Source organism: Narcine bancroftii, chromosome 2 (assembly GCF_036971445.1).
Source record: "Narcine bancroftii isolate sNarBan1 chromosome 2, sNarBan1.hap1, whole genome shotgun sequence".
Lineage (NCBI taxonomy): Eukaryota > Metazoa > Chordata > Chondrichthyes > Torpediniformes > Narcinidae > Narcine > Narcine bancroftii.
Window position 1 is genome coordinate 365,351,713 of NC_091470.1, and position 22,648 is coordinate 365,374,360.

General features: G+C 38.8%; 1 protein-coding gene across 16 annotated transcripts in view; it reads right to left on the minus strand.

Moving 5' to 3' along the window:
* The window catches only part of LOC138755825 (intermembrane lipid transfer protein VPS13B-like), a 1,263,706-nt gene that overhangs the window by 926,257 nt on the left and 314,801 nt on the right, over window positions 1-22,648 (minus strand). For all 16 annotated transcript variants that reach the window (XR_011352575.1, XM_069922506.1, XM_069922508.1 and 13 more), the window contains 3 exons: window positions 19,889-20,083; window positions 18,663-18,832; window positions 15,483-15,677 (listed from right to left, as the gene is read on the minus strand). Coding sequence is in view for 15 of the 16 variants with exons in the window: in XM_069922506.1 (XP_069778607.1) it covers window positions 15,483-15,677; window positions 18,663-18,832; window positions 19,889-20,083 (560 nt within the window). In the remaining variant the exon portion in view is untranslated. The remainder of the gene's footprint in view (window positions 1-15,482; window positions 15,678-18,662; window positions 18,833-19,888; window positions 20,084-22,648) is intronic.

A 22,648-nucleotide genomic window follows, 5' to 3' on the forward strand; every position in this document is an offset into this window, starting at 1 on the left:
ATTGATTATAGCTCAGCCTTCAACACTATTATTCCCTCAGTGCTGGTGAAGAAGCTACAAACTCTGGGCCTCTGCACTCCCCTCTGCCACTGGATCCTTGACTTTCTCATCAGAAGACCACAGTCAGTACAAATTGGAAATGTCTCCTCCTTTCTGATTATCAACACAGGTGCCCCTCAAGGACGCGTGCTTAATCCACTGCTCATTATACACCCAGGACTGTGTGGCCAGGCACAATTCCAATGCCAATGACATCAGGGTTGTCAGCAGAATTACAGACCGCAATGAGGAAGTGTACAAGAGGGAGAAAGATCAGCTTGTTCAGTGGTGTCATGCCAACAACCTTCCACTCAACATTAGCAAAACCAAGGAGATGATTATGGACTTCAGGTGGAAGTCAGGGGAACATGACCCAGCCCTACTCGAGGGATCAGTAGAGGAGAGAGTTAAGAACTTCAAATTCTAATTTCAATTAAGAGCTTTTTTTCAGAGATGAATTAGGACTGATCTTGATGTCACCAGAGATCAGTGAAATGGAGATACTGATTCAAGAGAGGTACACAAGAAAGTTTACATCTGCAATGTATTCCTTACTTCAGTCAGGCACTCCCAAGCAGGAGTTATATAACTCAAAACCAAGATAGGAATCAGACTTGAATATTAGTATTGGTGATATGAACTGGTCCGATTTATGTCAGGGCTGCATGGCCAATACAATATATATATAAGATATTGACTGCAATATAATTTTTTGCATCAGCTATATCTTACTCCATAGAAATCACATAAATTATATTCTAATACATCGGATATATGTTTTAGATGTGGTGAAGAAATGGGAGCCTTTTTACATGCCACCTGGTCATGCACTAAAGTGAAAACTTTATGGGAAAATTTAAGAACTTTATTAGACCAGATTATTGGGAAACAATTGCCACAATGTCCAGAATTGTTTCTCCTAGGAAATACTGTGGACATAAGATCCAAAATGAAGGTGTTCAAGTATCAAATTAGAATTTCTTAAAATTGCATTGGCTGTGGCCAGGAAGTGAATTGCTGTTACTTGGAAGTATGAACCCCCTCTGAATGTAGCCCGATGTATTGTGGACATGCATAATTGTCTTCCCCTGAAGAAAATTACTTACAATCTAAGGAAGAAGTATAATATGCTTTTGCAAGTATGGCAGCCATATTTGCAGAATGCAGAGTTGAATATTTAGGGATACTCAATCTGTTCCTGAGATCTATGTCCTGGTTCTTTCTCCTATTTGAGATCTAGGTAAGAAAAGGAATTAGATTCTCTGAACTGGATTCAGGATCCAGCTTTTCTGTTCTCTTTTTTCTTATATATGTCAGGGCCTTATTTTGGGGTGGTGAGGGGGGAGGTGGGATGGGACTGTTTGGAGATATGGACAACTTGTACCATTGATTTTTTTTTCATTTCAATTTAAGTAATGGCTATTTTTTTAATGCATGTTGTCTACAAGATTAAACTAAAGTATTCATAAAAAAAGAACTTCATATTCCTGGGTGTTAACATCTCTGAGGATCTGTCCTGGAGCCTCCATGTCGATGCGGTCTCAAAGAAGGCTCGCCACCAGCTATACTTCGTGAGGTACTTGAGGTGGTGTGGTATGTCACCGAAGACTCTCAAAGTTCTCTACAGGTGTACTGTGGAAAACATTCTGGCTGGTTGCATCACTCTTTGGTATGGAGGCGCCAACTCTCGGAACAAGAAAAATCTTCAGAGAGTTGCGACATGATAGGCACCAGACCTCACTCCATCGGGGACATCGACAAGAGGCAGTGTCTTAAGAAAGCAGCCTCTATCCTCAAAGACCCCCAGCACCCAGGCCAGGCCCTCTTCATTCTGTTATCGCTGGGGAAAAGGTACAGGTGCCTAAAGACGAGCACTCAGCGGCACAAGGACAGCTTCGTTTCCGCTGCCATCAGATTCCTGAATGATCAATGAACCAAAGACACTGCCTAATTTTTTAACTTCTTTTCTCGTAATGTTGTAAGATGGTTATAATATGATTGTTTGCTCTGTGACGCTGCCGCAAAACAAAAATTTTGTGGCTTGTTCATGATTCTGAATTCTGAATGCCTATTTTTAAAATACATTCAACATTCGGACAATTCTTTGTCCCATCTGTGCAAAGGTAGTGATCAAGCCCCCACAATTGATAGGCATCAGAATGATCTAGCACACGCACAGCTCAAGTATTTAAATCAGGTATGCATTAGCAATGTAAAGGATGATTCTGGAATGAAAGAGCTATTACTGCTGAACGTTTGACAGGTCTTGGCCTGTACTTGTGGGAATTTAGGAGAACGAGGGGAGATCTCAGTGAGACAGCCTATTTCTGCTCTTCTGTCTTAAACAAGGAACATTTAGAGACCAGTTCTGACATCATTGCAATGAATGCGGAAATCTCCATTGCTCAGAAATCTTTTTTTCTTCAACAGAAATAGTAACTTTGCAAAACAAGCCCTTAATAGGGCTTTGGATACCTTGTCCTTTATCTTATTCACACAGCTTTGGGCATTGAAAACATCAAGGCAGAAAATACATCAAGTTTATAGTAGATTTTCCCAAACCTATTTTGTGTTGTAAAGAAGAGTTCTAAAGATCCAAAACTAAAATGGTTCTCATTTATCAGAGTTTAAATTTAAATTCAATTCAATGGAAACCAGCACGGTTATGTTGCAGTTAGCGCAATGTTACTACAGCACTAGCAACTTGGGTTCGGATCCGGGGCTTTCTGGAGGAAGTTTGTACAGTTCTCACGTGTCCACATGGCTTTCCTCCAGGTGCTCCAGTTTCCTCCTACCCTCTGGGTATTTGGGTGGCACGTGCTCGTGGGCCAGAAAGGCCTACAATAGTGCTGTACGTCTAAATTTAAAAATTATTACCAGGGCCTTACTTCTATCACTTATGCGCTGGCAAAACAGCCATTTTTTGGTGGAACTGGCTCTGCCTTTCCTCATGTATCAGCATAAATTTTTTAAAAATATAAACACTAAAGCAAACTAAGTGTTTTTTAAATTTCTTTGTTGCATACCAGACAATGCATGGAAAAGGGGAAATGGTGCATGGGAACAAAAATCAGCGACAGGTGGGCTTGTTCTATATTTCCACAGATAGATTCAAAAACCTGCTCTCTGAAATGAAATTGGGTGTTTTAAGAATCAACGCAGACCATATGTCCAAACAACTTATTTCAGGTTAGCATGGTAAATCAAGAATGAAGCAGAATGATATTTCTGGATTTGGAATAAAAACTACTCTCCGCCTCTGCAGAACGAGTATTTTTCAGCTTTGGTTGGTAACCTGGAATGTGGAGAAAATATCAGAATCAGGATTTAATGTCGTGAACAAGTCATGAAATTCGGTGTTTTGTGGCAGCGTCTCAGTGCAAACGTTCATATTATAACCATCTTATGACATAACTATAAAAAAAATAAATAACAATCTCAGTGCACGAAAATTAAGACAGTGACTTTGGTTCCTTGATTATTCAGGAATCAGATGGCAGTGGGGAAGAAGCTGTCCTTGTACTGCTGAGTGCTTGTCTTTAGGCTCCTGTACCTTTTCCCCGACGTTAGCAGAATGAAGAGGACATGGCCTGGGTGGTGGGGGTGGGTTGTCTTTGAGGATAGAGGCTGCTTTTTTTAAGACACCACCTCATGTAGATGTCCTTGATGGAGTGAAGTCTGGTGCCTGTGATGTTTCAGGCAGAGTTAACAACCCTCTGGAGTTTATTCTTGTCCTGAGAGTTGGAACCTCTGCACCAGGCAGTGATACAACCAGCCAGAATACTCTCCACAGTACACCTGTAGAAGTTTACGAGAGTCTTCGGTGACAACCGAACTGCCTCAGACACCTCAAAGTATAGCTGCTAGCGAGCCTTCTTTGTGATTGCATCAATGTGGAGGCTCCAGGACAGATCCTTGGAGATTTAAAAATAGACCCGCTGAGAGGAAACACCTGTATGACAAAGCACGTTTCCCAGTAAGTACCCACAGGTGATGATACTTTTGATGAAATGCTAGCAATCATTTGCAAACATTTGCAATCATGCAGTTAGTAGATAGCATTCAAAAGGTGCTAAAAGCACTGTTGGTAGGGAGTAAAGGTGACACTGTAAACCAGCTGTGGATCAAATAGAATTGTCAAAAATAGATCAATACAAACAAAATTGTATTCCTGTAACCATTTAAGTAAGGTAATAATGCCCAAGGATGCTTCACATAAGTGTTAACAAATGAAATTTGACATCAAAAGACATGGTAAGCTAACGCATGCCAAAAGAGATAGCTTTAGTGGAGTTTTTTTTTAGAATGAGAAAAGATGAATGATTGAAGAGACATGCTTTAGCCCCTAGACGGCTGATGGAATAACTGAATGCAGAGTCTTACAGCAAAATCCATGCTGACCACTGAGCATCCATTTCAATTCAGGCTACTTTACTTTCTCCACATCTCCCCCCGGATTCCACCACTCACCAGCAGACCAGGGCCAATTCACGGTGGCCGATTAACCTACCAACATGTGCACCTTGCAGAGTGGAAGAAAATTGGAACACAGAGATCATTGGAGATTGGGAATGCATCACAGTCACTGGAGCTGAGAGGCCACCTCCAGAGGCTGTGTCTTAATCCTGCTCCAAAGAGAAGCTGAGGACGAACAAGAAACCAGTTTGGAGAGCATAGGGACTTGGAAATAGCAGAGAATACAAAATTGGGAAGGGCAAGGAATTGCAAGCAACCTTTAGTTTAATTTGGGGATTATGTCTGATGTAGACATCATGCACCTAAGGGCTTATTTCTGCTCTGTCCTGATCTATATTCTAACATGAGGACCAAAGAAAATAAGAAAAAGGAGCAGGATTACACCACCAGCCCTTCAAGCCTGCCCCACCATTTAATAAGGTCATGACTGATCTGGTTGTGGATTCAGCTCGACCTAGCTTTCCCCATACCTTCAATTCCCCGATTTTGCAAAAATCTGTTTGCATTTTAAATAAATTCTTGGGAAAAGAATTTCACAAATAAACATTGAGAGAAATTAATATTTTTGAGCCAAATAATGCTGCAATTTTAAATATTTTGTAGGTATACGAAGGTAAAATTTACACATATATTCCCATGTAGATTGCATATATTTTGCAGATCAATTCAGCAAATTAACAATGTTTAGAATTATGAATGGGCCAGGATTTTGGTTGTGATGCTTCAACTGGGCTCACCTCTGACATACATACCAATTATGGGTTTATCTTAAGCAGATAATTCCCTGATGTTGATTTGTTGGTAAATTTTAAATTTTTTAAATTTAAATTTCATCTGACAGCAGGCAAATAGCCCATTTCAGCCCACGAGTCTGTGCAGACCAATTATCTTTGTCATGTCCACAAATGCTGAGGACTTGCATGGCAGCAGGACTTCGAGCTGCATCATATCAACATATGGATGGCCCAAAACAAAATTTACCACAAAACTGCAGGAAAAAAAAAACCTTTGACAGCCTTTAAAACTCTTTTCTTCCTCCTCCTCCCAAAGACTGTCATCTGACAAGGACTTGAAGTGTTCCTGAACATCTCAAAATTCCATGGTATTTAATTCAACCTTGCCAAAGACATTGTTTGAATCCAACAGGTAAAGGAGCATTAACTTATCGAATCAGTACAACAATTTATTTATTTTATAAGATATCTGAAGAAATTTGGCATTTCATTGAACATTCTGTCAAACTTCTGCAAGTGTACTGTGCAATGTACATGGACAGATTGGATCACTGCCTGATTTGGCAACTCTCGAACCAAGAAATGGAAAAGACTTCAAAAAAATGGCAAACCTAGCCAAGCCACCATGGGTACCAACCAACACTGAAGACATCAATCTGAGGCGCTGCCTCAAGAAGGCAGCCAACATCTTAAAGGATCTTCTTCACCCAGACCATACTCTCTTCCAGCTGTTACCTTCAGGCAGAAGGCACAGAAGCGAGAGGCCCCACCCCTCAAGATTCCAAAAGCAGTCGGGGTCTTAAACCTCTCCGTATTATCCAAAGCAGAAACTACTCTTGGATCACAAAAAGATCGGTCTGCACTGTTTTTTTTTTTTTTTTTTTTTTTTTAAATTTTTTATTTTTCACACCATAAATCACAATAGCCATGATATACACTTTTTCTTTTCCACACATTTACAGTGACTTTTTCTCCCTCCCCCCTCCCTCCTCCCAAGCCACCCCCCCACACCCCCCCCTCTCATCCATTTTAGGTATACAATCTAGGTTGCATTAATTCAGTTAGACAATGTTGTCATTCAACAAAAATACACCAGAAATTCTACTGAGTCCATTCTTTTCTTTTCTTCTCCTTCCATCAACTTAGGTAATGTTTGTTCCCGGTAGGTTTTCGCTATTGTATTTAATGTAAGGCTCCCATACTTGTTCGAATATTTCAATATTATTTCTTAAACTATATGTTATTTTTTCTAATGGAATACATTTATTCATTTCTATATACCATTGTTGTATTTTCAAATTATCTTCCAATTTCCAGGTTGACATAATACATTTTTTTGCTACGGCTAGGGCTATCTTGACAAATCTTTTTTGTGCATCTTCCAAGTCAATTCCAAATTCTTTATTTTTTATGTTACTTAGGAGAAAGATCTCTGGATTTTTTGGTATATTGTTTTCTGTTATTTTATTTAATATCTGATTGAGATCATCCCAAAATTTTTCTACTCTCCCACATGTCCAGATTGCATGAATTGTTGTTCCCCTTTCTTTTTTACATCGAAAACATCTATCAGATACTGTTGGGTCCCATTTATTTAACTTTTGCGGTGTAATGTATAGTCTGTGTAACCAATTATATTGTATCATACGCAGCCTCGTATTTATTGTATTTCTCATCGTTCCAGAGCATAACTTCTCCCATGTTTCCTTTTTTATCTTTATATTTAAATCTTGTTCCCATTTTTGTTTAGTTTTACCATTTGTTTCCTCATTTTCCTTTTCTTGCAGTTTAATATACATATTTTTTATAAATCTTTTGATTAACATTGTATCTGTAATCACATATTCAAGGTTACTTCCCTCTGGTAAACTCAAGTTGCTTCCTAATTTATCTTTCAAGTAGGATCTCAGTTGGTAATATGCCAGCGCTGTATCTCCAGTTATATTGTACTTATCTCTCATTTGTTCAAAGGATAAGAATCTACTTCCTGAAAAACAATTTTCTATTCTTTTAATCCCTTTTTTTTCCCATTTTCTAAAGGCAAGGTTGTCTATTGTAAAAGGGAGTAGCCTATTTTGCGTCAATATTAGTTTTGGTATTTGGTAATTTATTTTATTTCTTTCTACATGAATCTTCTTCCATATATTGAGGAGATGGTGTAATACTGGAGAAGTTCTATGTTGTACCAATTTTTCGTCCCATTTATATAATATGTGTTCAGGTATCTTTTCCCCTATTTTATCTAATTCTAGTCTCGTCCAGTCTGGTTTTTCCCTTGTTTGGTAAAAATCTGATAGGTACCTTAATTGTGCGGCTCTATAATAATTTTTGAAGTTTGGCAATTGTAAGCCTCCTTGTTTATACCATTCTGTTAATTTGTCTAGTGCTATCCTCGGTTTCCCCCCTCTCCATAAAAATCTCCTTATTATTTTCTTTAACTCTTTGAAGAATTTTTCTGTCAGTTGTATTGGCAATGCCTGAAATAAGTATAGTATCCTTGGAAAAATGTTCATTTTAATACAGTTTATCCTTCCTATCAGTGTTAGTGGTAGCTCTTTCCAATGCTCTAAATCGTCCTGTAATTTTTTCATTAGTGGATTATAATTGAGTTTATATAATTGGCCTAGATTTTTGTTTATTTGCACACCTAGGTATCTTATTGCCTGCGTTTGCCATCTGAATGGGGATTCCTCCTTAAATTTTGAGAAATCCGCGTTATTCATAGGCATTGCTTCACTTTTATTTACGTTTATCTTGTATCCCGACACTTCTCCATATTCCTTCAATTTCTTATATAGTTCTTTTATTGATAGTTCTGGTTCTGTTAAGTACACTATCACATCATCCGCAAACAGACTGGTTTTATATTCCCTGTCTTTTATTTTTATTCCTTTTATATTATTATCTCTTCTTATCGATTCTGCTAGTGGTTCTATAGCTAGCGCAAACAATAATGGTGATAGTGGGCATCCCTGCCGCGTTGACCTGCTTAAGTTAAATTGCTTTGATACATGTCCATTTACTGTCACTTTCGCTAACGGTCCCTTATATAATGCTTTAATCCAATTAATATACTTCTCCGGTAAACTGAATTTTTGCAATACTTTGAACAAGTAATTCCATTCTACTCTGTCGAAGGCCTTCTCTGCGTCTAAAGCAACTGCTACTGCCGGTGCTTTATTTCCTTCTACTGCATGAATTAAGTTAATAAATTTACAAATATTGTCTGTTGTGCGTCTTTTTTTGATAAATCCAGTTTGGTCTAAATTTACCATTTTCGGTACCTGTTCTGCTAATCTGTTCGCTAATAGTTTAGCTATTATCTTATAATCTGTGTTTAGCAGAGATATTGGTCTATATGACGCTGGTGAGAGTGGATCTTTCCCTTGTTTTAGTATCACTGTAATTATTGCTGTTTTACATGAATCTGGTAAGTTTTGTGTCTCATCAATCTGGTTGATTACATCCAGGAGGGGCGGTATTATTAGGTCTTTAAATGTTTTGTAGAATTCTATTGGGAGTCCATCCTCTCCTGGTGTCTTATTATTTGGTAAATTTTTTATTATCTCTTGTATTTCTACTGTTCCAAATGGTTCTGTTAATTTATTTTGTTCCTCTATTTGTAGTTTTGGTAGTTCAATTTTAGTCAAAAATTCATCTATTTTCCCTTCTTTCCCTTCGTTTTCGGTTCGGTATAATTGTTCATAGAATTCTCTGAAGTTTTCCTTAATTTCTTTTGGATTATATGTAATTTGTTTGTCTTTTTTCCTTGTTGCCAATACCATTTTCTTAGTTTGCTCTGTCTTAAGCTGCCATGCTAGGATTTTGTGTGTTTTTTCCCCTAGTTCATAATATTTCTGTTTTGTCTTCATTATATTCTTCTCCACCTTATATGTTTGTAATGTTTCATATTTTATTTTTTTATCCGCCAATTCTCTTCTTTTGGTTGTATCTTCCTTTATTGCTAATTTTTTTTCTATGTTTATTATTTCCCTTTCCAACTGCTCTGTTTCCTGATTATAGTCCTTCTTCATCTTGGTTGCATAACTTATTATTTGCCCTCTAATGAATGCTTTCATTGCGTCCCATAGTATAAACTTATCTTCCACTGATTCCGTATTTACTTCAAAGTACATTTTTAATTGTTTTTCAATAAATTCTCTAAAATCCTGTCTTTTAAGTAGCATGGGGTTTAATCTCCATCTATACATTCTTGGAGGGATGTCCTCTAGCTCTATTGCCAATAACAGGGGTGAGTGGTCCGATAATAGTCTAGCTTTATATTCCGTTTTCCTAACTCTCCCTTGAATGTGGGCTGATAACAGGAATAGGTCTATCCTTGAGTATGTTTTATGTCTAGTCGAGTAGTATGAGTATTCCTTTTCTTTTGGGTTTTGTTTCCTCCATATGTCCACAAGTTTCATTTCTTGCATTGATTTAATTATAAATTTGGTTACTTTGTTCTTCCTGTTAATTTTTTTCCCCGTTTTATCCATATTTGGATCCAAATTCAGATTGAAATCCCCTCCTATTAGTATGTTCCCTTGCGTATTAGCTACCTTCAAAAAGATATCTTGCATAAACTTTTGATCTTCTTCGTTAGGTGAATATATATTAACTAGATTCCAAAGCTCTGAATATATCTGACATTTTATCATAACATATCTCCCTGCTGGATCTATTATTTCCTCTTCTATTTTAAATGGCACATTCTTGCTAATTAATATAGCCACTCCTCTTGCTTTTGAATTATACGATGCTGCTGTTACATGTCCTACCCAATCTCTCTTTAATTTCTTGTGCTCCAATTCAGTTAAGTGTGTTTCTTGGACAAATGCTATATCTATTTTTTCCTTTTTCAGTAAATTTAGTAGTTTCTTCCTTTTAATTTGGTTATGTATTCCATTAATATTTAGAGTCATATAGTTCAGCGTAGCCATTTTATATTTTGTTTATCTTCTCTTTCCGTTTTTCCATCATTACCTTTCCTCCTTTTCCATTTCTGTTTTCTTATTTTCAACTCTTTACCAGACAACATTCCTACAACATCCAACATTTTCCTTATTCTCCTATTTCTATCTTCTTTATCCCCAATCTCCCCTTCCCCTCCTGAGTTGCCCTTTATCCCTTGTCGGACAACCACATCTCCCCTCTCCATTTGGATTTGCGAATCCACTCGCAAGCGTCAACTGATTTTGCAGTGACCGCTCTTTTCCCCCACCCAGCCCCCCCCAGAAAAGATTTCGCTTTTTATATGTCACAAAGGTCACTCTTTTAATTCCCTCCTTATTCTCTCTATTCCATTACCTTCCCTTGTTAATTCTTGTCTATACTTTCTATGTTTTCCTCTAATTACAGATACTTTCACATATGCCCATTGTCTCTATTCACTCTTATACCTCTTTACCCGCATACATATCAATCGTGGTCATTTTTACCCTCCTTACCCGTCTTCATCCCTCAGTCTATTTTTGTCTTTACCCACATACATATCAATCGTGATAATTTTTGCTCTCATTACCCGTCTTCATCCCTCAGTCTATTTTTGTAATTGTTCTGCAAATTTTCGTGCTTCTTCTGGATCCGAGAATAGTCTGTTTTGTTGTCCTGGAATAAATATTTTCAATACCGCAGGATGCTTCAGTGTAAATTTATATCCTTTCTTCCATAAAATCGCTTTTGCTGCATTGAACTCTTTTCTCTTCTTTAGGAGTTCAAAGCTTATATCTGGATAAATGAAGATTTTTTGCCCTTTATACTCCAGTGGTTTGTTGCCCTCTCTTACTTTTTCCATTGTCTTCTCCAGTACCTTTTCTCTTGTAGTATATCTTAGGAATTTTACTACAATAGATCTTGGTTTTTGTTGTGGTTGTGGTTTAGGGGCCAATGCTCTATGTGCCCTTTCTATTTCCATTTCTTGCTGTAGTTCTGGACATCCTAGGGCCTTAGGGATCCATTCTTTTATAAACTCCCTCATATTCTTGCCTTCTTCATCTTCCTTAAGGCCCACTATCTTTATGTTATTTCTTCTGTTATAATTTTCCATTATATCTATTTTTTGGGCTAGTAATTCTTGTGTCTCTTTAGTTTTTTTATTAGATTCCTCCAATTTCTTTTTTAAGTCTTCTACCTCCATTTCTGCTGCTATTGCCCGTTCTTCCATCTTGTCCATTTTTTTCCCCATTTCTGTTAAGGTCATATCCATTTTATTTATTTTCTTTTCTGTGTTGTTTATTCTTCTTCTTAAATCATTGAATTCCTGTGTTTGCCATTCTTTAAATGACTCCATGTATCCTCTAACAAGAGCAAGTATATCCTTTACCTTGCCTTTCCCTTTATCTATTTCACTGTATTCTTCCTCTTCTTCTTCCTCTAGGTTGACCATCTGTTGTTTCTTTGCTGCCCTTTCCTCCTCTTCTTTCTTGTTTCCATTGTCTTCTGTGGTCTCTTCTTGCTGCAGGTGTTCTGCAGCTGTCGTTGCCGGCTGTGGAGATCGACTCCCCAGCTGGTCCCCCCTCCCGTCGGTGTGTTTCTTTTCATGCGCATCGCGCATGCGCGAGGAGTCGCGCATGCGCGGTTGCGCACTTTTACTCGGCTCTGTGAGCCATTGTTGTAGTTCTTTTTCTACCGACCTGAGGTAGCGGGCTCCTCTCTCCACAGCGGGCCTCTTCGGACAGGTAAGGCCTTCACCTTTTTCCTCCGTTGTCTTCTCTTCCTCTCTTCTTTCCGTTGATTTTGATTTTTCTCCTTTTGTCTCCATCTTCTTTCCACCTTTATACTCACTTTTCTTTAACTTGTATTTCTGTGCCTTTGTATTTTCTCTTGTTTTTCCCGACTTTTCTGGAGAGGGCTGGAGTTCACCGTCCGGCCACTACTCCATCACGTGACTCCTCCTCGGTCTGCACTGTTGAAATGTCAATTTTTTTTTTGCAATAACCATAACTATGAATATTTGCTTATCCTTACATATTATTATTATTCCTTCTATCTCATGCCATATTGTGGGAATTTAATTTATACAATTATTGTTGGTACATACTATATAGTTGCAACAAGTAAAATTGTAGGTGGATCTGTACATTGTACTTAAGTGTATGACAATAAACTCTCAAACTCAGCTACAATACTTCTCACGTCAAGGTCGCAAAACCTGAAAGATCATTTTAACAAAAGGATCAATGGACTTATCACACCAGGAGTAACATGGAAAATTGAACAAGAAGAATCTACCTAATATGATGTTGAAATTATAGTATTTTTTTCTCAACCAACGAGGCCCAGCTCTTCTTTAGCTTGAAGTTTACAAGAATTAGGAATGACATTACTCAAACTTTTAAGATCCCTAGGAGGCTTGACAGGGTAAATGTTGAATGGTGCACAAAAGTGCTGGTGAAATTCAGCAGGTCATGGAACACACACAGGAAATAAGAAGTAGTGGAGGTTTTAGGCCTGAGCCCTTCATCTGGAAAGGTGAAAATCAGGCAGATTCCTGTCTAAAAAAGTGGGGGAGAGGAGGAGCGCAGGCTAACAGGAAAGTGATGAGGGAACAGGTAAGATGTTGAAATGCTTTCATCAGGAGGGAGAGTCATGAACAAGGGGACCAAGTGACAAAAAAAGGGGCGGACATTTAAAATTGAGGTTTCTTCTCTCTGGGGACAGTGAATCCTGGAATTTTATGCTGTCAAGAGTGGTGGAGGTAAATCATCTTAATTCAAATCGACATAGCATTTAGCGCAACACCTTTACAGCGCCAGTAACTGGGATCGGGGTTCGAATCCCGTGCTCTCTGTAAGGAGTTTGTACATTCTCCCTGTGTCTGCGTGAGTTGTCTCTGGGGGCTCCACTTTCCTCCCATCATTCGAAATGTACTGGGGGTGTAGGTTAATTGGGTGTGAATTGGGCGGCACGGACTCGTGGGCCAAAACACCCTGTTACTGTGCTGTATGTCTAAATTTAAATTTTAAATTATTTAAGGTGGAGATAGATAAACATTTTAAAACAGAAGAACTGAGAGTTATGAGAAATTGACACAGAAGGGAACCTCGGTCGGCATAGTTGAGCCAAGATAACATCAAATGGCGGTCCTGATTTGAGGGCCCAGGCAGCCTTTCCCAATCTGATATTCTTGTCAACTGGATTTCAAGGATAGTTGGTAAGTTTTCGGATCATTGTTGAATAGAGATCACCTTTACATCTAAAGAGAATTTGTTTATCTCATTCAGTTCCCAAAACAAAACCAAATTGCAATTTTTTTAGATGCTTATGTACAAAAGGTTTTATCAGAACTATTCAAAAATGGCTGGTTTCCATGTTGAACAATAGATAATGACTGATGAGAGCAAACGAAGACTCAACTGCAGTATTTCTTCTATCCATCAAACTTTACAATACCAACAACTATTCAGGTTTCTGCTTCCCATTGAGACAGAACCATAAGGACAACACCATCAATGCCTTGACTTCTGCACACAATTAAAATGACTGAATCATTGCATTTGTGCTATTGTTTATTCACCTCAGAGTCAAGCACCATACGTTTTCTCAGTTCTTTCTGGAAGATGTGTTCCAAGCAATCACAACAGCCAAAGTAATTTAAAGCACTAACCCATGGAAACACATCAAATCTGAAACATCACCTCACACCCAATAAAATGATGCACGTCTCAACGAACAGAGATTGTTTCCCTCACATTAAATTCAAAACAGCAGTAGCAAAACTGTGTGCTTTTCATGAACATAGTTTTAAAGTATCCAGTCAAAAATATTTATGATATTTTTTTCAGATAAGCAAAATGTGTCAAAAACACATCAAGTTTTAAAATAAACTTGAGAAACTAAGGAACCAACAAGCCAAAAAATTATTCTAGTATATAAAGTTTTGTTTGAACTTGAATTCTGTAACTAGAAAGACCTTACTCAACTGAAGTGTGGCTTTCATTGGTACATTATTAATTCCACCACCTCTATTCAATAAAAAGAAAGGCTAGAAATCATATGTACAAGATGCAATCTCAACCATTTCCTGCAACTTGGTTATAATTTTCATTAGGCTAAAAACCAAATATGCGATTGCTTTCACGTGTATAAATCTGGCATCAGAATCCCCGTAGAATTATTTAAGTTAAAAATAGGCCAAAAAGAATGTCAAAAGAGGGCATTGTCAACAAAGGTTTTGTGATATGATTTTTACAGAAGTCACAATTGCCAATTTCAGAGAATCCCAACACAGGAGGTGGCTCTTTAAAAGAACTACCAAATGAGTCCCATTCCCCATGCTTTTCCCCAGAGCCCAGAAAATGCTTCCCCTTCGAGCATTTTCTAATTTTTTAAAAATGTAATTATGAGCAGCACAGTTTGCGTAGTGGTTAGCGGAACGCTACGACAGCACCTGCAACCCGGGTTCGAAACAGTGCTGTCTGGAAGGTGTTTGTACATTCTCCCTGTATCTGCGTGGGTTTCCTCTGAGTGTTCTGGTTTCCTCCCACCATTAAAAAGGTATGAGGGTTGATGGTTAATTTGGGTATTTAGGACGGAAGGACCTGTTACCGTCTGTAATCTAAATTTAAAAATCTAACATAAATTTATTTATCCAATTCCATGTTGAAAATTGATATTGAATCTGCCTCCCCCACTCTCAAGTCATGGATTACAGTTCAAAACAATTTAGGAAATTAAATAAATTTGCCTCGTCTCAATCTTAAATCTGCACTCCTCATTTCCAACGTTCTTTGCTCAAAATATTTTCTATTTATTGGGGTATGAGATGACTTCAGAATTTCCAATGCCTTTGTTAAATCTGCAATTCCAGAGTCCCCAAATTCTCTCCTGCATTGACATTCTGTACCTTAGCATTCCAGTAAATCTTCGCTACACCTTCTGCTCAAATTACAATCCCCAGAATTTCAAAAATGTTCCCGCAAAGGCATAACCAGTAATTCGCCAGTGTTAAGAAATAGTAAACACAAGTGAATATAACCAAAACAAAAATGTTTCAGAGGGGTGTGCCCACCTAAAATCATGATGAGTTTCCTGCGCTGCCTTCCACAGCACCGAAAGAAGGATTCGTGACTAAAATAGACTCAAGATCACGTGGAACAGTAAAGTCTGATGAAGGAATATTAGCGAGATATTTATTGTGAATCAGCTCCATTTTAACAAAGATTAATTAATTCTGCTGCACAAGCTAAGGATGAAGTTGAATAAGACAAGGTTGACAAACAAACAACATGTTACCTTGACATAAGAGTGCACATAGCAGGAGTGCAACAAGTTATCAGATGGCTGATTAAGATGGCTGACAGTGGGTATCAGTTGTCCAGCAAACATTGGCACCGAATGCTCCAAACTAACTTTGTCCACATGTACTCTCAAGGCAGGCAGGGGTCGCAATGGATGAAAAGGTGGAGCATTTAAGTAAGGCACAGAATGCTGCAAAAAAATATTTTTACATTAATTAAATGCAAATCAATCCTTGTCATCCACTCAAGAAGAAAACATTCATTATAGACCATACTTTGTGAGCATAAATACTTGGAGGAGTGATGTTAACACACAAAGATCAAAAAGAATACACAGTCTTCACCAACTCATGTGTTCTTCAGTTGCCGGTGAAGTAAAATATTTCCAGCTGATTCAAAAGCATAAAGCTATAATTAGATGCTATTCACAAATAAATCTAAGAGGCAATTCACAAGAAACAATCATGAAAAGATATAGTTGAAACAAACAAGAGGAAGCTTGTTACTTAGAAAAAAAGAAAAAAGGATTAAGAGACTATTCAGACATGATTAGAGTATGAATGAAACAGGCCCTTCGGTCTATCTTGTCTATGCCAGCCAGGCTAATCCCATGTGCCTGGATTTGGCCCATTAAACTTTTCATATCTGCAAGGCACAAAAGTGCTGGAGAAACTCACCTGGTCATACAGCATTCACAGAAAGTAACGGGCAACCAACTTTACGGGCCTGAGCCCTTCAAAAAGGGATAAGCTAAAAAGCAGTCACACGCCTGAATAAAAAGATGGGGTGGGGGGTAAGGGAACAGAGGAGGGAGGAAGGGGGTGTGAGAGAAGTATAAGCTAACAGGTAACATAGGTGGATGGAGGTGGGAGGCTAGAAGAGAAAAAAAACTAAGGTGATAGGGGTAAGGATAGATCTCTGAATGGAGAGAGAAGGGTATGGGGAGCTGAAGGAAAGGAAACAGAGGGATAATACTGTCTGGTTGGAGAGAACCCAGACAGAATATTAGATGCTTTTCCTCCAATTTGCAGGTGCCCTCAATTTGACAGCGCACAAGGCCATGGATAGAAGTGTCGGTGTAGGAATGGGGTGTGGAATTAAAATGATTGGCCACTGGGCTGGGTCTGCTTTTGCAGGAGGCAGAGTGGAGAGGTTCAATGAAACAATGTACCAGTCTGCATCCAGTCTCTCCAATGTAGAGCCCACAAAGGGAACATCAGATGCAATAGATGATCCCTGTGGATTCCTAAGTGGCATTGCTTTAGTTGGCAGGTCTACTTGGGGCCCTGAATGGTGGTGAAGGAGGAGGTGTGGATGCAAGTGTAGCAATTCACGTGATAACAGGAGTAGGTGTTGGTCTCCCATGTACCTGTTTGAATATCTTTGGTACCTTACAAACGTCTTTGCTTCTACCACTTCCTTGTGTGAAAGGATCCCACAGATTCACTTTACATTTTTTTCCTCTCTTACATCCACTTACAAACCATTCAGGCATGCGCTGATTAAGTAGTAAATAACATTCATGTAACATAACTGCATGTCATAACTCATCTCCAACAAAACAGAGTGTAATCACCTACTTCTGACATTCAAAGATATCACCAATTCAAAGTCCCACCATCAACATCCTGGAGGGCAGGGGAGGCACGAATGAACAAGAATTTAAAAACATAACGATATTGTGGCTGCAAGAGCAGGTCTGAATCTGGAATCCAACAGTGTAACTCTCCACCTGATATTTCAGCAACAATTTCTGAAATTTGATGGAATGCTTTGCATTTACCGAGACGAATACAACTCAAATAATAATTCAGAATCCCACTTCTATTAAGCCACCACTTGATTGCTGCTTCTCATCCACTGTGGTGATTTTTACTATCTCTACAACCTGTGTCCTGTTGCTGAGGTACTTCCCATCTGGAAAATTAGTGCACATATTTTCCAAGGCTCCTTTAATGGCATCTCCCAAACTTGTCATGCCTCCCTTCCCGGACAGGATTGAATGAGAACCTCTTCACGCAAAGAGTGCTGAGTGTGGAACGAGCTGTCAGCTGAAGTGGTGAATGCCGGTTCAGTTTTGACATTTAAGAAAAATTTACATAGCTGCATGGATGGGAGAGGTACGGTTTTGGTGCAGGTCAATGGGACAAGGAGAATAATAGTTCGGCATAGAGTAGATGGCCTGAAGAGCCTGTTTCTGTGCTGTAGTGTCTTCTGGTTCTATGAAATGTTGCCATCCACAAATCCCCTTCATATCACACACTTGGAAATGGACTGTGGTTCCTTCATTATCACTGTTCAAATACTGGAACATATCTATTCCTGCCACTATATTCTTCTGAACCCTGCCAGTTCAGTTGCTAGTATTTCAACTGACCATTGAAGACCTCACACTCAGCAACAAGCAACAAAAGGCTTTTGCAGGGATGAAGGGAAACTTTGCAGAACTTTTAATTTCCTGGAACTGCCTACTGTTGATGGATTGCCGAGGTTCGAGGAGGTGGATTACTGTACTTCGGTGATTATAAAAGCCTTGTCAACAATGGTCACATTTCACAAATGAATAAAAACTCTGCAGTCCATAAAATTAGAGCATTAATGTCACCCATTGATCAATTTTCCTAACCTTTTCCAATAATTTATTACTTTTAAAAAGTCTGAAAATCCATGGACATCATCTTAACCTTCAAAAATACATTAAAATAATCCATAGCAAAATCTCGCTTTTTGAAATCAGTGTAAACCACAAAAAATATTTCCTTATCTTCATTTTCATCATATTATTAATTGCATTATATTATTAATGATATCAAAATATTCCCGTCCGCGCACAGCATTGTTTGGCTGAAAAGAGATGTGGAAGCTTGCTCAATGAATGGTAAAGCAGATTTCATGGAACATATGGCCCACTCTTGTTTGCATTTCCAATACCCCTTCATTTTAAAAGCTTTTATCATTCCAAACAAACCACTTTCCTCATATTGAAACACCCAGCATGTTTATTTTTATTTCACGTGCCTTTTGTTTTAAATCAGAAAGTGGCAGAAAGCACCATTTATTGTTTAAAAACTGTTGTCCTCAAGTTTAATCTAATTAAAGAAATCCAATGAAAGTGTTAGTTACTTATGAAAAAAACATACATTTTTGAATTTTTTTTGTGAAAGAGGCTCATTACCTTTTGACCTAAAATTATAGGAAGTAAATTGTCCAGAAGATTGAACTCAGCCAGGGTAATTGTGAATGTGCATTTTAAAACAGTTATACATGTTAATCTTGTTGGGATATACTCTTCCAAAGCAGCAACCTCCTCCTGGCGGGGCAATGTTCTGTTCTCATCCTCAGTTTCTGAAAGATTTCAAAGAGGCAACGCTGGCATAAATATCACTTTATTTAAAATATTTTTTCAAAATAAACAAACTGAAATCCACTGAATCTTTCTTTTCACAATCCTTCCATTTTCTTTCTTTTCCTTCTGTCCCATTCCCTTTTCTCTGGCATCCTCAGAAACTCTACCCCAACCTGTCTGTTTTATGCTTATTCCTTGAAGGGCTCAGGCCCGAAACATCAGTAATATATCTTTACCTCCCGTGGTCGCTGCGAGACCAGCTGAGCCCCTCCATCGTTATTGTGTGTGCTTTTAACTACACTCTCAGCATCTGCAGACTTTCATGTTTCATTGCTCTCAGTCAGTTCCCTAGTTTCCTATCTGACCCCTTGTTCCTTCACCCTTGGTCTTCTCAACTTTCCCTGACTTTAAGCAATACAGTCTTGGCTCCTGCTCTTCAACTAACTGCAAAACATTATTGATGATAATGATAAATGTATACGTTTAAAGATCAAGTTTTTATTTATCATACGAATATACAAGTACATCCCAAAGTAACAGTGTTCCCTGGCCCTCAGTGTGAAACACTGGAAACACACGTAACAGACATAACACACACAGACAAACGATACATATGCACACTATGCATGTACAATTATTTAAAAATAAGTAAACTTTTTTATTAAATAAATAGTAGAGGTGAAGAGGTTTTGTAGTATTCTTAAAGTAGAGGATCAAATACTAAACACAGTAAAACCCCTGGTATCCGGCACCTATGGGGATTGGTAAATGACAGATAAGTAAATTTTCCAGTAGCTTGAGATTACGTGTGGCGTGATTGGCAGGCGCAACAATTTTAAACTTCCATATTTTTTACCTATTTATTTTCTGAGAGTTTTTGGCCGGTTGCTTGAATTCTGGATACCAGGGGTTTTACTGTATTTTTGTTTTAACTTATTATGTTGTAAAACAAAAGCAGTATTTTACATCAAAAATAACAGTAAACACAGAAGTGGCAAAAAGCTGCTTTCAACTAATTTCCCAGGTAGTTATTTTTAATATGAACTTTTGTTTACCTGAGATAGGCTTGCTGTACGGCTCATATTCATGATTCAGTCCACATGCCACCATCTTCAGTATTCTGTGAACAGAGCTACTGTCCAGCCGAAGCTCCATTGAACCTATAACAAGATGTTTGGTTGACATCTCGTGGACATTGCTCAGATCTTCTTTTTTGTTCATGGAAACATCTTGTGGTTGACTAACTGAGCCTGAAAATACATCAAAACCACAGAGGCATAAGTCCAAACACAGGAATTCAAATAATTAATTGAAATAAAACAGGAAATGCTGCAAGCACACAGCAGGTCAAGAAATTGAACCAGCTTCTCCAAAAAAATAGGAAACTTTTCTGTCATGTTACAAAAGATATAAAAATAAAACAAAAGTACAGATTTAGTTAAAGATATATTTCCCAGATAAAAATATATGCATTGATGTATAACTAAAAATTGGATTGTAAAGTATTTTTTAAATTATAATTAAAGATCCATTCTAGCCGGAGTAAAGGTGCTTAATGAAATCACTTCCAGATCAAATCATAGCAATTAGGAAATTTGACCAGGCACTAGTTGCTGCCATTTAACCTTTGACTGTAACATGATTTTGGCATAGGGGATGTACAGCAAGGTTTCATTCACAATGGGAAAGAACCATAAAATCGTGCAACAGGGAACTAAGCCCTTCCACCCAACTCATTCACATTGACCAAGGTGACTTCACGAATTATTCCAATTTTCCTGTATTTAAAACACAGAATATAGAACACAACAGCAGTATCGGCACTTCAGCTCGTGATGCTATGTCTACCAAATAAAAATATTAAGCCCTTCCTATCTCGTAACCTATTTTCCTTCCATCCATGTGCCTGTCTAAAATCTCTTAAATGCCCCTAATGTTTCAGCCTCCACCACCATCCTTGGCAAAGCAGTGCAGGCACCTACAGCCCTCTTATCCCTTATGCTCCTTCCTTTAGAGCGTAGAAGGATGAAAGGAGACTTGATAGAGGTCTATAAGATTACGAGAGGCAGAGATAGGGTGGACACCCAGCACGTATTTTCCAGGGCAAGATTTGCAAACACCAGAGGTCATATGTACAAAGTTAAGGGAGGGAAGTTTAGGAGAGACATCGGGGCAAGTTTATTTTTACACAAAGAGTTATGGGTGCCTGGAATGCTTTGCCTGGATGAAAGAAAAATCGAGGGTTATGGGATAGGAAGGGTTCAGCACTTTTTTTAAGGAAGGAATATATGGGTAGGCACAACATCAAGGGCTGAAGGGCCTGTACTGTGCTGTATTGTTCTATGTTCTATGATGTCTCCCCTAAACTTTCCTCCCTTCATTGGTGCTTGCTATTTCCTGTCCTGGGAAAAAGGCGATAGTTGTCTACCTTATCTCTGCCTTTAGAATTTTGTAGACTTCTCTGAAGTCCCCTCTCATTCTTTTTATTCCATAGAGAAGAGTCCCAACTTTGCTAACCCTTTGTAACCAGTGCACAAAGAAAATGAATGGTTAGTTACCTAAATAATGTAGTAATTGATAATTCTTTCTTTGGCTTGGCTTCGCGGACGAAGATTTATGGAGGGGGTAAAAGTCCACGTCAGCTGCAGGCTCGTTTGTGGCTGACAAGTCCGATGCGGGACAGGCAGACACGGTTGCAGCGGTTGCAGGGGAAAATTGGTTGGTTGGGGTTGGGTGTTGGGTTTTTCCTCCTTTGCCTTTTGTCAGTGAGGTGGGCTCTGCGGTCTTCTTCAAAGGAGGTTGCTGCCCGCCGAACTGTGAGGCGCCAAGATGCACGGTTTGAGGCGATATCAGCCCACTGGCGGTGGTCAATGTGGCAGGCACCAAGAGATTTCTTTAGGCAGTCCTTGTACCTCTTCTTTGGTGCACCTCTGTCACGGTGGCCAGTGGAGAGCTCGCCATATAACACGATCTTGGGAAGGCGATGGTCCTCCATTCTGGAGACGTGACCCACCCAGCGCAGCTGGATCTTCAGCAGCGTGGACTCGATGCTGTCGACCTCTGCCATCTTAGGTACTTCGACGTTAGGGATGAAAGCGCTCCAATGGATGTTGAGGATGGAGCAGAGACAACGCTGGTGGAAGCGTTCTAGGAGCCGTAGGTGATGCCGGTAGAGGACCCATGATTGTGGGTATGACAACAGCTCTGTAAACGCTTATCTTTGTGAGGTTTTTCAGTTGGTTGTTTTTCCAGACTCTTTTGTGTAGTCTTCCAAAGGCGCTATTTGCCTTGGCGAGTCTGTTGTCTATCTCATTGTCGATCCTTGCATCTGATGAAATGGTGCAGCCGAGATAGGTAAACTGGTTGACCGTTTTGAGTTTTGTGTGCCCGATGGAGATGTGGGGGGGCTGGTAGTCATGGTGGGGAGCTGGCTGATGGAGGACCTCAGTTTACTTCAGGCTGACTTCCAGGCCAAACATTTTGGCAGTTTCCGCAAAGCAGGACGTCAAGCGCTGAAGAGCTGGCTCTGAATGGGCAACTAAAGCGGCATCGTCTGCAAAGAGTAGTTCACGGACAAGTTTCTCTTGTGTCTTGGTGTGAGCGTGTAATTGATAATTACACTTCTTGAAAATAACCATTTAACCATTTCCAGCAACTTTGATAATAATAATCTGTGGGTGTTATTGTTATTCATTTTTTAGATATTGCATCACATCAAATAAGAAATACTCACTGATGGAACAACAAACTCAACTATGTAGTTCAAGGTATAGAATAAAATCTTAACTAAATATGTTACTTAATAGAATGTAATC